The following is a 17,691-nucleotide window of genomic DNA, read 5'->3' on the forward strand; positions in this document are numbered from 1 at the left end:
GGTAAGCTGGTATTACCAACAATAAAATCTCTTGTTGCCCACTTTGAGGACTTCTCTCAGCTCCCACTGAAAGAAGATTGGATATGCATAGTTGGTCACACTTAAAGGTGTGAAAATTGGTCTGTTTTCTATAAGGTTCCAAACAAAAATTAATATACAAATTGGTAAAACTTATTGAGAGAAATTCTGTGGTCCATTGCAGTGCAATACTCTGATCCGCGGTACTTGTAATAATAGTTCATACCCCATCTATACTACAGTTATAATTGAATCAGTGACATTCAATTCTCCAATGACCTAGTTCCAGCATGAAAAAACAAATCTTTTCACTGGTTGCTGCAAGAATGGGGGGCAAAAGAAAAATTCTTTTGTTGATCTAGCCAGGTCTACATTACCTGGGGTTCGGTCTACTTAACTACAGCACTTAGCGTGGTGTATGAATTTTTCACCCCCTTGAGTGCTGTAACTAGGTCGCTCTAAATTTTAAAAGTAGACCAGGGCATAGTCTTGTGTGGGAAAATATTTTTGCAGGGAGCAAAGTGGGAACCAAAAGCAGGGAGGAGCCACTCTGATTTCTGTGCAAGCGCTAAATATTGTATTGAAAGAAATGAATTGCTGTGAAGATGTGAGCTTCTTTCAGAGAAGTGAATCAAATGACTATTTTCTAAGAAGCAAATTAAAATCCCTTGTCCTATTATTTCTTTATGCCATTAATAACTAATGAAGATTGAGAAAAGAACCATGGAACTAAGTGTGGAAAAATGAATGGAAAAAAACCTCTCTTAGGAGTTGTGTGGATTCTCTTGATTTCCATTCCTCCTTGGCACACTCACAATTTTTATGCCTGAATTTTTTTTTATTTATTGAGTTGTACACATTTTAAAACCTTTTTACTGGAATTCTTTATTTTGTCTGCCCCACTGAGCATTAAAGTAAACACTAAAGTCAGTACAAGAGTCAAAGCTACCTCCTTGTTTGTTTGAACCTGGGGCTAGGAGTTGGTTCCCTTCCTCCATCAGTGGTGGTAATTTGATTGTCCTGACCCCTCTCCCCACCTGCCAAAAAACAACTTCTTATCCAAATGAGGATAGATTCCTACAGACTGTCTTGTGGGCATTTGAAGGCAGTAAAATATTCACCATCAGACTAGCCACTCAGTGTTGCTGACAGATTCTTAGTTATAACTGTCTCTTCATTGGAGGCTAGAAAGAAAAATAATCTCACTGTTCGGGAAGCTGCCTAGCTGAGTTTTGTTTAAATACAAAGCAAGTAACACAGCTTTTTGTGGCAGTTTTGTTTTAAACTGTTTGTTTAAGTATTTCTGTAAGGTCCAAAGACTGAACACTAAAGCTAGCTAAAGTGAAGAAAAAAAATACAAAGAGGTAGTTGCATTTGAAATAAGTTTGATTTCAGCTTCAGAATACACAATAAAGGTATGTGTGGTTTGACATAAGGAGTGGTTGCTAACTGGCCAGCAACTAGATTTCCTTTAAACCAGGGTCAAGATCACATGGAGATCATCTTATTTTTCTGATTGTACAATACCTTGTGGATAAACATATTTATCTTCAAGGACTAGTAGTGACTTAGCTATTAGGAGCGCATACCTTTTTTTTTTTCCCCCCCCAGAAGGGCATGTGTATTTTCTGCGGAAGAGAGGAGAAAATCTGTCATCTGCTGACTCATGTGTTAATCTTTATTTTGCACTTTAAACTGATAAGACCACTTTGTGTAAAAGCAATACAGGAAATGATGCATTGCAAAAACCAAAAGTGGCAGAAAGGAAAACGGAATGTACTGGCAAAAGCTCAGAACTATGGATACACTTTATAATTCTTGGAAATGAAAAAACTCCACCTACGCTATCTTTTTTTTTAGTTTAATACTGTCTTGACATTGGAATTCTGCGTTAGAGCAGTTCATAGCAGACTTTGGTGTATAGCAGTTTCAACACAATTAATTTAGAAATGTGTGTTGTCTTTGTCCCATTTATTTTGAATAGATTATCCAGCATAGCAAAATGTAAGTAACTTAAAAAAAGCAATACTAAAGCCAACTATGGTGCATGTCCATAGAGAGCTGGCTAGTCATATGATGCTGGCATTTCCAGCTGCTAAATTTCATGCACTTCAATGATGGCTAAAAATACAGGCTTTTCTAATATTTTTCTGTGCAGTTGCCACAGGGACGTAAAGGAATTTTGAAGGGATAGAAATGTGGTTCATAAAACCCTGCCCTAGACTGTGCTGTTATGCAATGTAGCATAGATGGGTGAAATATAAATGTGGGATTTTCAAGAGTTCTTAGCACTAACCTATTTCTGCGCATGGTGCTGGGCTAGGCCAGATCTGGATGTTTTTGAAAGTCCTGTTGAGTCTTGTAGAACTAGTGTATAAGTCCTTGCTTCTATAGAGTATTTGTCTTTAGCCACAACTAAATGTACAGAATACCTTGATATGACACTTACCTTTTAAAACCATGATGGAGTTATTTTTGAAAACAGGAAAAAATTGCAAATCTTGTTCACCGTCCCATTACAATCAATGAGACTACTAGTTTGTGAAAGGCAAGCAGGATTTGACCTATTGTGTTAAAGCAGTTCAATAACAATAAATGAAGCCCAAATGAAAAGATACCTACAGCTAGTTAATGTTCAGCAACTGACATTAAAAGGACACCATTATGTATGTAAGGGTACTGTTGCCCCCTTACTAACATTCAGTGGGGGTGTTTTAGTTGCTAGCTCCCAGTACTAAAAAGGGGGAAGGGTCGATGGGGAATCAGGACGCTGAGACTGACAGTCCCCAGGAACAATGGGGAGAGGCCAATGCTCCAGGTCAGCCTGAATGACGGGGCGGGCAGGTTAATCAGGGAGTCAGGAGGCCAGGGAGGTCCCGTCCTCCGTGTGGGCTGGATTTGCCTGGGTCAGACAGAGTGGGGCTGAACTAAGGAGAAAGCAGGGGCCCAGGCTAAGCTGGGGAGCAGAGCTGTGCCAGATCCAGAGAGAGCAGACTCTGTCCTGGGAGCAGAGCTGCAGCCCCAAAGCCAGAGGCACAGCCCAGAGAGAGCAGACTTGCCCTGGGAGCAGATCTGCAGCAACCAGAGCCAGAGGGGCCAAAGAAGCAGCCCAGGGAGCTGAAGGCAGAGCAGCAGCAGCAGTGCTGAGACAGAGTGGTGGAGCTGGGGCTGGAGCAGTCCAGAGCTGGGTGCGGTGAGCAGCTGGGGAGACCAAGGGGGACCCTGGGCAGCAGGCCCAGCACAGGGAGACACCTCAGCCAAGAGGCTCTGCAGGTCAGGCTTGGATCATAACCCTGACAGGGTGGGGGTGACACTGGGAAGAAGGGTCCTACCACTTAGATCCTGAGAGTGTGTGGCCACCATCAGAGCACAACAGCATCCCTACAGCACAGCCAGGGCCTGAGAAGGCGGCCTGGGACTTACAAGGAACAGACTGTGAACTGCCCTGACATTCCAGAGACACTATTTGTGATGTTCCCTGCCACAGAGCGGGTTGATGTGTTTCCTTTAACCTTTCCCATTTTTCCTTATTCTTTTTAAAATTAATTGTTGATTAAATAACTTGCATTTGCTTTAACTTGTATGTAATGGTCAGTGGGTCAGAGAATTGCCCAGTGCAGAGAGAGTACCCCGGAGCGGGGACACCCTAGCCCCTGTCCTAGGTGACCCCAGCAGAGTTGGGGGTTGAGCCCTCCAGGAATCCTGGACCCAGCCTTGTTGGGGTTATGAGGACTCTGCCAGACAGGAGAGTGGACGGGGAGTCCTCAAGGGCAGGGAGGCCACTGGGTAAACAAAGGATCTGAGTCCTCGCTCCCAATTCCACTAGCCCACTTCACCGGGGTAGTGCAGAAGACAGGATAGTGCAGAAGCCTACAATAGCAGACTATTCCCCCGCTTACATGTAGGCCCAAGATTTAGGGCTTGTAAAAATAAAATTGTATAGCTTAAAATCTTTCCATTCTAATGGAAACAGTTACCTAAATAAAAACAATTTCTTTTATTTTTATTTATTTAGCCATTTGAAACTTGTAGTATTGTGCTAGTGGATGTGACTCTGAAAGCAGACTATAAATAAAAGTGAAACTATGTGTGTTTTCATTGTCCAATCTGGAAGGATTGACACACAGAGTGGAATATTAACTTTTAAAATTATTTCATGAGGAATAAACTAAGCTTGTAGTAACATGGAGAAGGCTTTTTTTAAATTGAAACTTTTAACCTGTTACGTTTCTTTTTTTAAGGAAAGCTTTAGTCTGTGGAGTTTTGGAAATCTGATCAGAGCAATATAACACTTATTTTTACATATTCGAGAGTATTCTGAGAGTCAAGACTGACTTCCATGACTTGCCCGTTATACTCTAACCACACGTGGCGCTCTACTGATGAGGTTCTTAACTCACCACAGCACTTGATGGAGCACTTCACAGTACACATAAGGATAAATCATATCCAGAGCGCATTCAGTGGTGGTAATTGAGTTTGAGTTCATGAAATAATACAGCAAATGTCCAGGTAACTGAATATATTCTTAAATTTGCTCCAGGCTCATGAAAATCTTCTATTTCATTGACAATATTGTACAAAATTTGATTACTTGAATTCTTAAAGTTTTCTTAAGAGTGGGATAAACTAGCACCAAGTATAAACAGACATGGATTAGCTATAAACGGTGTTGACATTTATTTTTCCATTTTTTGTATTTCAGATAACTTCAAGAGCAACATTGTTATCTGATAACATTTTCATGACAAAATACTTTACGGTGTTTCATTTTAATTGAAAGTACTCCAGGTATGTTGGTTGATATGGCAAAGCCACTGAATAAACTGGTGACAAATCCTCATTCTGGCAGAGTCCAGAAAATAAATGTAAAAATATATCTGGTAACACATCGCTTCTGTCACTTTAAAGATATCTCTTGTTAGATACTACAAATTAATGTTGAAGACTCAGTGTATGATTCTGTTCCAAACTGCATGTGATTACATCTTGTTGCTTTTAATTTTTTTTTTTTTCTGGATCACAACAGTTTACCCCAGTTATCTAAAATTGTCTTTTCATCATAACTTTTCTGCTGAACTTCATGATTTAAAATAAGAACCTGAAACTGTCATGTGGCCCCTGGGAGGGGGTCCATATGAAGTCATGATGGCTACTTCCTATAGCCTGCGTGTGTGGCTTGCATTTTTTTTTTTTAATGTGACATGGGTATTGACAAAGAGATCCTTGGTTTTAAATCTTTTGTTAAGTTTTTAGTCAGTTTTTTAAACAAAAAATAACTTATTGAGATGAACAAGCTGACCTAATTTATTTCAGGTCACAGTATTCACAAACTCTAGTTGCAATGGTTTTCAAACTGGTCCCTGTATTGCTGGTGGTCTGCAGAATGCTGGATGGTCATGTGCTACTGACTTTCCTTGTTATCAGCTGCTAAACTGAAGACCGCTAAAAATACTTTTTCCACCTAACCATTTGCTATAAATTCCATAGGGCTGTTAAATTTGTGAATGGAAGGCAGGCTGGGTTGATTTAAATCATTTTAATCATGCTGTAAATCAGCAAGAAGGAAACCTTGATTTAAATAATGTATTGTAGTTGTGTTTTGCATTTTCACTTTTTTTGTTTTATAAAGAAAGGTTGATTCTCATTGGCTGGTAACATTAAAACATTGATTTGCAACTAAACATAGCCTTTACACTAAATTTGGTACTTTTTTGCTAACCAGGAAGAGATACTGTATCTATACACATTTATTTAAGCAGTTATATAGTTTAACAGATTTATTCAGGTTCTTATCGTTTATATTTTTACTATGTTAGAAAATGGTGAATGATTAATTTACTAGATTAATTTTTTACTTGTGATTTGATTTGCAACAAGCTGTTTGGGTGGAAATAGGAATTCTTTTAAAATGCACTAAAATGCAACGTTTTTTATTTTTTGTATTCAGTAAAATCACTTTAAATATGCTGGATACACAAAAGGGGGCAAAAGCTAATCAAAACGTTTTTTTATTTAAAACTGATTTTAATAAACGGAGGAGATATTATCTGGAGGTAGTGAATTGAACTGGTTGTTTCTGGTTACTATGTCCTTCAAGATTTTTTAGAACTAGTAAATCTCATCAGTGCACACCAGGTTGTTTTTTTTTTTTTTCCTTCGACATAAGAAGAAAAACTTTCCTGCTTTCTCCAACTCCCATTTGATTTTCTTAATTTTTGAATGAAGTAATCATTGAACTGAACTAGTTGAATAAACTAAAATGAAGAAAATATTCTTTTGGACCTGCAAAACAGGTGGCTGCTGCTATTATTAATAATAATTTTTAAGCTGGTTTAGAACTTCAACAAACTCTGGGTCCTAGTGCTTATCCACTCTGGGTCCTAGTGCTTATCCAGTGACTCCTACTGGTTCAGTGATTTGACTTTCTAAAAAACGTCAGCAGCACACATGTACAGTGCAGTATCAAATTTAATGTAACTGATAATCATAGTGAGTTTAGGCCTTAACACAGGTTGTCATAATTTCAGATTTAATTTTATTTAGATTTATTTTAAAAAGGGAAACGTGTGCAATTGTAAATGGTAAGAGAAGTGGTCTGTGAAACTCACTCCCTGTCAAGATGTGGTTCACGCTGAAGTATTTGAGAACCCCTCTTCCAGCATCATGTGTACAAATCGATGGATCTATGTTCTGTAATAATTTGGATGCTGCCAGTTTAGTCAGATTCTGAAGGCTGTCAGCACTTAGATATGTGGGGTTTTTTGTTTGTGTTTTATCATTCCACTTTCACATCTAGACATGTTTATTTGTTGTCACTTACTAAAAACAAATTGTTTCTCTTCTCTTCCCCTCCTTCCTCCTCTCCCCCTCCCTCTAGGTGCTGGACTTCAGTTTGGAACACAAAGATCACTTCTGTCAAGCTGGAATGTTAGTTTCAGTTTCTCAAGACTTCAGAATCAGAAAGCCAAAGGGAACAGTATAAATTAGGCAAACCTTTGGTGTCCATTTACATACAGGATCTGCTGTGTCCATTTTTCAGGGGGCAATCTTTTCTGTTTCTTCAGTATCCAGTGTGACTGAGTTGATCACCATGAATGTGACAAGCTTATTCTCCTTCACAAGCCCAGCAGTTAAGAGGCTGCTGGGATGGAAGCAGGGAGATGAAGAAGAAAAATGGGCAGAGAAAGCTGTTGATGCATTAGTCAAAAAATTAAAGAAGAAAAAAGGTGCTATGGAGGAACTGGAAAAAGCATTAAGCTGTCCAGGTCAGCCCAGCAACTGTGTTACAATTCCTCGTTCCCTGGATGGCAGGCTTCAGGTTTCGCACCGGAAAGGGCTACCACATGTAATTTACTGTAGAGTGTGGCGCTGGCCAGACCTCCAAAGCCATCATGAACTGAAACCACTGGAATGCTGTGAGTTTCCCTTTGGTTCAAAACAGAAGGAGGTTTGCATCAATCCCTACCACTACAAACGGGTGGAGAGTCCTGGTAAGTTCCCTCTCTCAAACCTTATCTAGACAGTAACATACAAGTCTAGTAATTAAAGTGATCAGATGGCTGGTATCCTCTTAAACTTAAGCAAATATGAATGTCACATCTCAGACTCCTCATAATTTCAAAGAGAAGTGATGATACAGTAGCTTGCTCTTTCACATGCTGGGGACTAAAATGTGTGTAAATGTGTTCTATGGCTATAGGGAAGGGTGGTCGGAATACAGGACTGGGAGTCAGGAGGTCTGACTTCTCCTAGCTTGGCCACTGAGTGTAATATTAGGTAAGTCATTCACCCTCTCCATACAAGTTTTATACAGACTTGCAGATTAATGAATCATAAAGTGCTCTGAAAGTCAAAATTACAGTCAGGTAACTCTTTTTTGTAAATATGGCTGGATGTGCAGACTTGTAATTCTCACAAAAAAATTAAAATATAGGCAACCATTTGGCCAAGTCAGAATTTTCATTCTCAAAGAGATCCGTTCATCTTTATATCCTTGAGGTTTAGAAGTGGGATAACCAATTAGGAGGATGGTATGTGGCTATTACTATGTGATTCCACAAAATAATCATATTTATCAGTGGAATAGCACTTTAGAGCAGCAAAGTGTCTTTTTGTACAGTGTAGTGCTGTGGGAAGATGTGGCATATACGTGTACAAACTTCACAGCAGTGATTTGGACCTTCCGGATCAGAGTTGAATTCTAGCTACTGGCACAGACTTTACTATAGTTCTGTAGTTGCATTTCTGTATTCTTTCTAGAAAGGTTCACAATTTGGTTTATAATGCTTTAGTGACCAATAGTCTGTTACTTTCTAAATACACATACAGAATTTTAAAATCCATTTCATGCACTTTACAGATGTTGGTTTTTTCCCTCGTTTTTCCACTCTTAAAATGTAAAATCCTTGTTTGGCACCACCTCCTTCTCTTCTTGCCTTCTTGAGGCACTAATTCTGCAAACACTTCTTATGCACAGGCTTTATTTGCTTGTGTGAGTAGTTCAATTCAGTTCACTGGAAATATTCACATGAATTCAGTTATGCATATGCTTAATTATTTGGGGCTTGTCTACACAGGAGGCTTTAGTCACCACCGGTGTAGCTGTACAGATGTAGTTGCACCAGTGACAATCCCTAGTGTGGCTGCCATGCAGTAGTTCATCATGGCTTATATTTGTGCAGTGCATCTATACTAGGGATTTGTAACGGAGCAATTATACTTGCATAGCTACATAGATAGCTAAAAACTACACTGTAGACAAGGCCTTATAGTTCACGGTTTTTTGCAGCTCTGTTTTGTAATGTGCAATGCATATTTATGGTGCTATATAATATTTCCTTTCATCATTTAAGTATTAATTTGGAAACAATCCAAACAGCTAAACTAATACCACAACATGCACATTTTATGCAGCAGAAGCTTAAAGGAATGTCCTCTTAACAGTTTTCTGTTCTTTAGATGTGAGACATTAAAATGAGCACTTGTCTCTATGTCCTTTATGCATAGACAGCTGGATCAGGTGTATCCCAATGTGCTGAAGGCTTGGATTCCTTTAAAAACAAAAAAAAAAATCTTAAGTCATTGAGCAACAATAAGACATTTGCTATTAGAACATGCTACTTAATGTTATGCTAACTCTCTTCTTGATTTAATCTTGGCAGCAGCTTACTGGTTTGGTGTTTGAGAATGTTCTCATCTTGTTGCACGGTATTTAAAAAAAAACTACAAAAACTTCATGATGCTGCAGCAAGATAGGCAAATACATTGGATGGCTTACTGTATATTTTAACATCTAAAATATGTCATCATGCTTGTATCTGGTAGCTTGCAAACCATCCATTTACTTATCTTCCTGGATTTAGTGTCATTGTCACTTTTATTCAGTTTTGTTGTTTTAAATAGTGTCTTAAGGAAATAAAGCTAATATTACACATTCTGACTCCTGGATACTCATTTAAAGAAAAGCTATCCAGGTACAATTAAATATTTGAATGCAAAGATTTTAGTTGAGCAGTTAAAAGGAGAAAGAAAGGAAAAAGCCCCATTTTACTTTTCTAGAGTTCTCATCCTGAGGAAAAACTACACTCTTAGTGAATCCCCTGGTAGGCTCCAGTTTTTTAGGGCATTTTCACAGCTAAAGGGAGGACAGAATATATCCAAATACTGAGGAGGCCTTGGAAATGTTCAAAAGTTCACAGAAGTCTAGTGCAATCCTCTCAATCAAAATATTCTGGAAATAACTGCTGAACAGAGTCTAGTTTTGACTTGAACTTGTGCTTAAATGTTTTGCTGAGTCGGGGCTTTAGGGCCTGATCTAAAGGCCACCAAAGTCAACTAGGACAGTGGTTCTCAAACAAGGGTATACGTACCCCTGGGGGTACGCAGAGGTCTCCCAGGAGGTACATCAATGCATCTAGATATTTTTGCCTAGTTTTACAACACGCTACATAAAAAGCACTAGCCAAGTCAGTACAAACTAAAATTTCATACAGACAATGACTTGTTTATACTGCTCTGTATACTATACACTGAAATGTAAGTACAATATTTATATTCCAGTCTATTTATTTTATAATTGATATGGTAAAAATAAGAAAGTTAAGCAATTTTTCAGTAATAGTTTGCTGACACACTTGTATTTTAAATGTCTGGTTTTTGTAAGCAGTTAGTTTTTAAGTGAGGTGATACTTGCATGTACACAAGACAAATCAGACTCCTGAAAGGTGTATAGTACTCTGGAAAGGTTGAGAGCCACTGAATTAGCATATGTCTACGTAGCAATTACACACCCGTGGCAGGCCTGGGTCAGCTGACTTTGGTTTGCGGGGCTTGGGCTGAAGTCTGAGCCCAAACATCTACCCTTCAATTTTACAGACCTACAGCCCGAGCCCCGCAAGCCCGAGTCAGCTGACCTGGGCCAGCTGCGGCTGTTTAATCATTGTGTAGATATATCCTTAGTCTTTGGTGGAATTTGGATCAGGCCCTTCTTTTCCCTGAGCTTCAGTTTCCCATCTGTAAAATGGGCAGATGTCCCTTCCACTCTTCCCCAGTTATAAAAGGAAATAAAATTATGATGGACACAAGGAAACTAAGCGTTTTATTATCATTGTCGTCAGTAGTAGTCATATTACAGTAGCACCGAGGACTCCTACTCATGGACCAAGACCCCTTTGAGCTCAGCTCTGTACCAACACAGTAGAACAAAAATACAGTCCTTGCCCCAAAGAGCTTACAATCCAAGTAAAAGACAAGAGACAACAGATGGATACAGAGAGATGGGAGAGTACAATGAAACAACGAGACAATGTTGTCTAAACATTCAAGACGGCCATGGGGTGGGGGAAGGTGTAAAACACACTAGCTGAGTGAGCAATGTAATGGTGATAAATGGTATGTTAGTTCCACTGTTTTTCGGGGTGGAGTACTTAGGAGGGGATCAGTTAAATGGAAAGCCAAGGGAAGTGGGAGTGAGGGGAGCAATGCAGGGGAGGAGAGGGTAAGGACAGACAGGAATGGAGTTAAGCAGAGGTGAAGAGAATGGGAGTGGGAGAACTGGCAGTTTGTAATTAAAATAGAGCACTGTTCTGAGACCTGTGCAATGTCTAGACATGCTAGTATAAAAACTCTAGCACTGGGGTGTCAGGAGGCAGAGGGACAGATTTCATGTTTTATTACAGTTGGTGGGCTGGGATATAAACTCAGGACTTTGCACTCTCCTCAATCCACAGTCGATGTCCCACTAATGTTTGTGGGATGTTTGCACAGAGATCTAAGGGAGAATGCAGCTTTTCTGTATCAATTGAAGTTGTATTTTATTCAGTATCTTATTGGCACATTCAGTACCCTCAGTGGTTTGGTTGTTTTTTGTCTGATCCTTTGTTTCCTTTCCTCTTTCTATTTCTGTCCTTTTCTGTCTGTAAGGTTTCCTCAGTTGTTCCCTCTTCATTTTCTTCCCTGTAGCTATCTTCAGTTCCTACTCCTTTAAAGTTTTCACTCTCATTTTCCCTGTTTCATCTGCTAAAATTCTCAGGAATTAATAGTTGATGATGAAATGTAAGCTGGACCAAAATTTCACTACCTCTTTTGAGCTGATCTGGCCCAGGGGTCATATGTTTTGCTACCCTTCCTCTAAAATGACTGTGGAGGCTTTTACTCATATGGACAAGATGCAAAGTGGGTATATATGTTTTGTTACATTTTCCATTTCGCTGTTCTGTTTGGGGTTTTTTGAAAAGCTGGTTCATAATAAAAAAAAAATCTACCCTTGATATTCTAAAATCACACAGCACTCTACACTGGGGAATGAAGGCCACGCTTTTTTTTTTCTTTTTGGACACGTCTGCTTTTTAAAACTTGTGGTGCTAAAGTGATACTCATCTCTTGTACACAAGATGAACGCAGAGATTTTAGAAAATCTCAATAGTAATTCCAGATCTAATTTTTTTTACTTTTTAAAATTAAAAAATCACATTCAAATTTTATTTATTTATTTATTAGCAAAACACAGGAGGCTGAAAACATACATTAGCTGTAATGAGATGCTGGGGGAAGGGCAGGAGAGGAGGCTCCTGGGAATTTCAAGCCTGGAGAATCTAGACTTTGTTGAAAGCATGCTGCTTCATAAACTGCTGAATACATATGGTGGTATATAGAAGAAAATGCTGAGGGAAGCTTTGTCATCTGGCAAACAGATATAGTCGGAAAGAAGTACCTTCTACAAGCATGTTGGAATGGCTCAACTGTTTTATGCAGAGTCATTTGTATGCTGCACATTTGCTAGTGAAGACAATGGTCTAGTTAATGGCTGTATCAAATCTGACTGGCTGCTTTTGGCAGGGCAAGGCAAAGCTTTTAAAACTTGCACAGAACTTTTATTTAAGAACTTTTTGAAAAAATCTGATTGGCATATTTAGTATGACTCAGTCTGTTTGCCTCTTTTAACTTAATCAAGGAGTGAAATTTAAAGGTGATCCAAAGGCTGTTCTAAATACTGGGATTATGCATGGTTTTTTGTGTGGCAGGAAGGGGAGAGAGAAGGTCATGGGTTTATTTTTTCCTTCCCTTGGAAATATCAGGAATGACATCTAAAGTTTTGCTTGGGGAACTTGTTTGTGGGATCTTGGAGCCTGTTGTCAACTCTCTTGCCTTAACTGAAGGAAGAGGGGTGTAATGAATTTTTAACCAAAGCTTCATTTTTCCCAATTGTTACTTAGTCTTCTGAGTTATATGGGGTTTTAAAACTTTTTGGTTTTTTAAACTGGAAACAGTTGGACCGAAAATCACTTTTACTATCTTGTCTCTTGCATTTTCATTTCACTAGTTTTCTGGTCATTATAGTCATCCAAGCTAGACAGGACCTGAATTTCTAATGTATTTTAAAAACAAGCAGAAAGAATGGTTTAAAAAAACAAACTTTAGGTTGTCTTTATACATCATTCTGAAATTTTTAAAAACTGTAGTCATGTCTCATGGTTATTCTATACCATGAGTATAACTAGAATGTCTAATTACGTGAATGGGAACAGGAATGGAAAGTAAAACAGATAAATGAGTTTGAGAATCCAAGCTAATTAATTTGCTAGCAGAAATTTCTAATCCATAATTTTACATTTTAACTTTTTCCCGATATTTACTCATGTGAAGTAGGGTGGTAATTTACAATACATGGTTTTCCTTTTTGGCAATCCCTTGCACATCAGGCTTTCTCCAAACCTGAGGTGACCATCAAATTCTAAGGACTGTTGAGAATTTAGCATGCAGTCAGGCTAGGAAAAAACGTATTGTCCAGTAATCCAAGTAAACTCAGTTCCTGCTCTGAATGATGTGGTAGTTGGTGGCGGTGATATTTTATTGCAGTAGTTTGCAAAAGCCGTAGATGCCCTGTTGAATTAGGCACTGTTGATGCACACATAGTGAAAGGGTGGTATAAAATATAATTACTCGCAATTAGTTGCACAAATTGCTGATCTGAACTTCAAAAATCCTATAGGCATTGACTGGCTCACTGTTGCATCCAATCTGAGGCTGAAAATAACTGGTCTGCTCCTGCTCCAGTTTCCTTGTAATTACCAATAACAAGTGGACGGAGTCATGCAGCCAGTTGTGGCCTATGCCTTACGCTGAGGAGAGCTGATATGACTAGTCGTGCACGTACTGTGCCCAAATTGCCATATGAAGCACAGCTGCCATTCAGTGGCATTTACTGGGAGACTGAAGTAAGAGGCCAGTTTTTATTTTCAGTCTGAAGACTGATGTTCCAGTCAGTTAGCACGCCTGGGATTCAAAGTGCAGGTCAGTTGAGAGTAGGAAGTAACACACTAAATGTATAGGAGGCTTCTTGCTGCCTAAGCAGCAGAGGTCTGACTCTGAGAAACAGTAGCCATGTCATGCTGTCTTCATCCCCAGCATGGACTCCTCTCATGCCCTCAGCATGGTTTTTCAGATTTGGCTTGATCACTTCCTTGAGTAACTTGCTGTTTAATCGAGCCTGTATAATCAGACACAGATGCGTGGTGTGTTGTTTTAGAGTAAAAAAGTATATTTTTCTGATCACAAAGGCAACCCTGCGATTCACCAGAGGAGAAAACCCTTAAGTGATAACAGTCTTGGCCAAGCTACTTTGAGATCCATGCTGTCCTAAGATAAATCCCCTTTAAAATGTGTCCCTAGCTTGCATTTCGTATGTGTTAAAAAGAATGAAAGAAACTTGTGTTGTGCCTCTGAAATTTGTACCCAAACTGGATTACGTTTTTTTCCCCATCCACCTTATGGGGATTTGAAATGTTTTCTTTCTGGTCCTTTGGACCAGTATTTAGAAAACTTTACTGGTCCTGAAACTGTTTCTGGCCCTTTAAATATCATTCCATTCTTACCTATCATCTTGCTTTTTTCACAGCACTTCAATTCTGATACAGTTTTTTAGCCAAACTTAAATTAGATCACTAAAATTAGTGCTTTATCATTTGAACCTTGGGTTCCATACTTGGTATGCAGTTTTTGTTAGTGTGGTTTTTCTAGTGGTTCTCAAGGTAACAGCTGCTAAATCGTTTCAGAATTGAATTTGGGACTAAGACAGGAGTTATAATAATTGGCAAACTTATTCTTAAACACTACTATCTTGTGACCTATCTGGCTAGTGTAAGGATTCCAGGACTGATCAGTAACTCCCTCCTCCATCCAACACCTGGGAGAACTCTGATCAGCACTCAGTTCTCTGGTCTGTTTCCGGCCAGATGGGAAAGCTTTGATCAGGAAGACTAGAGGGAGCAGAGTGGAACAGCTGTGTGCAATACTCCCATACTGCCAGCACTTTTTGAGGGGAACATTAGACAGTAATAGAATTAGAGGAGGGGGAGGAAAGCAATGGGGAGAGACTATAAAAGAACAAGGGCAAAGGAGAAGCTGTTGCTGCTCCAGTCTGGAGAATGGAGAGGAAAAAAAATGAAGTGTCCTTTTCAAAGACAGCGAAGATAAATTGAGTGGAAATCATCCAAGAGGAGACAAGAAAATGGAGACTGGATGAATTAGAGGTGGAAGAAGAAAGGGATGGGAAGGGGGGTTGGAGACAGGGAGTTAGTCACTCGCTGACTTAAACAAGGAAAGGAAAAAACTGTCTGAATTGTGTAAGTGAAATTCTTGTTTCTAGACTGTTTTTCTATTAGGCATCCTATAGCTCTGCAAGTTCAGGGATGGGAGACTGCAGAGTGTCACTGGTGAGAGGATTTGTCATATTGCTTCATAATGTTACTGTTGGGCGTAGCTTTAAAAATAGCATGCTACAACAGGTGTGTACAATTCTAGGATGTTTCCCCAAAATAGCAGACAACTGTCAGTTTGTTTGGCAAGTGATATTGAGCTTTCTTCATCTAATTTTTGCCAATTTCAGTGCACCACTAAAATGCACCACTGAAAACAATTGGAAGGGAACACAATTTGGGGGAATATTTTTGCCCTTTTCCAATGTGAACCGGAGAAGGGGATCCCATTATTGATGGATTTGTCAATGAGACTAAATCCTTTTAAAAATTAACCAAATTCCTGTCAAATGTCACTCCAGACTTGAAGTTGCAAATCTTTTCTCCTATATGGCAACATGGTAGTGCTGCTTACAAGTGTAATGAGAAGTTTGATCACTTCAAATGTCCTCAAGTTAAAATGCACTGTCAAACTATTAGCTATCCTCTGCAGAACTGTCAAAATTACTTTTGCCATAAACTAGTAAGTGTTGCTTTAATCGTAGGCATGTAATTAGTGCTGAATTCTGGAGGCACTTGGAACAAATGTCAATTTCATGAATCAGTGGGCATCCAAGTAAAGCTTCTAATGTTAGCTGAGCATTATAATGCAGGAAACTAACTAATATTACTTGCCAAATGTGTTATGCCAGATGTCTGATTTTAAAATTACAGTAAATGAAGCAACGAATGTTTTTAAATAAAGTCTTCAGTAGCAAATATGCAAAATACAAATCAAGCTGTGAGGTCTACTGAAATTGAGAAATAAAGTTAAGAAAACCAGACTCTCAGCTGTCTCTTGAATGAATAGCCTGGAATGTTTGCCTGTCTGATCATAGTCACCCAAAACAGACTGCTGGATGGCTATTATTGAGCCTTTCCATTTACAGTTACTGTAACTTAAGACCTATTGAAGCAAACAGCTAAAATCTTGGCACTTCTGCTTCTGAGAAACAGTAAAGCAAAGTTTCACCACCACATGGCATAGAAAAACCTTGTTTGAACCAAGTGGTGGTAGAACAGCATAATGTAGCTAGGTCCTCTGAGATCAGCTTTGGACATAACAATATTAGTTATTGTTAAGAGCAACTTAATCCACGGTGTAGAAATGTAAGTGTCTTTGTATTTGGGAACATGTCCTGTGGTTAAAGACTACTTATGCTTGCCAAGGAGAGTCTTGTTCTCTTGCACTATCTGAAACATAAGTGCATCAGAACTTTCTTTCCACTCAGTGTTTAACCTTTGCAAGGAGAAGAGGGTTCCTGGCAAAGGTTCCAACCAGTACACTCACATCAACTGTTTAACACTACAGTTGCCAAAGAGAGTCAAGCAAATTCAACTTGAGTCCTCAACTTAAAATGCACTAAACCCGTCTCTATTTAAACTGGGGGGCTGTTAGCCAGTATATCACAGCTGATTTCAACTGCTGAGGAATCAAATAGGAGGGAGATGTGGGGGGGTTTTAATCTAAGACCTAAACCCTTTTAGAGTTTTATAGGCTAAAACTGTTACCATATGGATTTCCTTCTCATTCCAAATCATTCTTTTGCCACTTCATCCATACAAGATTTTCCATCTTGAATTCTGAACGCAAGCCCCACATTTCTGTTTTCCCTTAGCTATTGGTATTTCTCTTTGTTTGGAACAAAACCTACAGTTTAATTTTTAATTGAACCTTTCAAATATAACAGCAAGTGACTGTGGGTAAACGCTCTTGAAAGCGTGTGTGTGTGTATGTATGTTTTTATATATATATAAAAAATATGGTACTACCCAGAGACCCTGATTTGGGATGGGGGCCCCAATGTGGCAGGAATTGCACAAATGCTCCTTTGTAGTATGCGTCTGTCAAATCCTGGTACAGTCAATCTTAATAGTTACTCCTGGGGAAATTCTGTGCCACTGTGAGTGTGCATAATTAATGAGCTGTGCATATTTTTAATTTTTTGAGCAGAAAAAGCTTCTGTTGAAGAAAAGGCGCTGCAGTTCTACCTCTTGCCCACCAGAGGACACTGTGGCAATAGAACAAAGCAGCCACTCCCAGCCAGCTAGGGAAGAGAGAGCCTGCAGAGCTGCCTTCACAGCACCTTTAGGGCCAGGTCAGGAGACAAGGGCTATGGGGAGACGGACAGTGTGGGGCTGCTGGCTGGTCAGACAGGCTTATAAGGGCTAGTGGGCAAGGACAGAATGGGAGTGGAGACACAGAGCCACGTAGAGATGGGGGAGTGGCCGAGTGGGGGCACAGAGACACATGGGGACAGGGAGAGGTGCAGGGCCACATGGGGATGGGGGGGAGTGTGTGTCTGAGTAGGGATGGAGAAACATATGTGCCTGACTGAATGGGAGAGGCTGGGGTCAGCCAGGGTCTGCATGGGGGAAGCTCCCTAACAGTCCCTCCCCACCCCCCAAAAAACCTGTTCCATACTTTTCCCATCCA

At 39.5% G+C, this 17,691-nt stretch overlaps 1 protein-coding gene across 2 annotated transcripts in view; it reads left to right on the forward strand.

The window, feature by feature from the left end:
• The window catches only part of SMAD1 (SMAD family member 1), a 70,291-nt gene that overhangs the window by 24,379 nt on the left and 28,221 nt on the right, over positions 1-17,691 (forward strand). Inside the window, exons 1-3 of one of the 2 annotated variants that reach the window (XM_075127720.1) lie at positions 4,395-4,530; positions 4,724-4,809; positions 6,899-7,511. In XM_075127720.1, the coding sequence (XP_074983821.1) occupies positions 7,112-7,511 (400 nt within the window). In that variant the 5' untranslated portion in view covers positions 4,395-4,530; positions 4,724-4,809; positions 6,899-7,111. Of the gene's footprint in view, positions 1-4,394; positions 4,531-4,723; positions 4,810-6,898; positions 7,512-17,691 lie in introns of those variants that run through there. The other variant, XM_048847481.2, reaches the window with a different exon arrangement.

This window comes from Caretta caretta, chromosome 4, assembly GCF_965140235.1.
Source record: "Caretta caretta isolate rCarCar2 chromosome 4, rCarCar1.hap1, whole genome shotgun sequence".
NCBI lineage: Eukaryota > Metazoa > Chordata > Testudines > Cheloniidae > Caretta > Caretta caretta.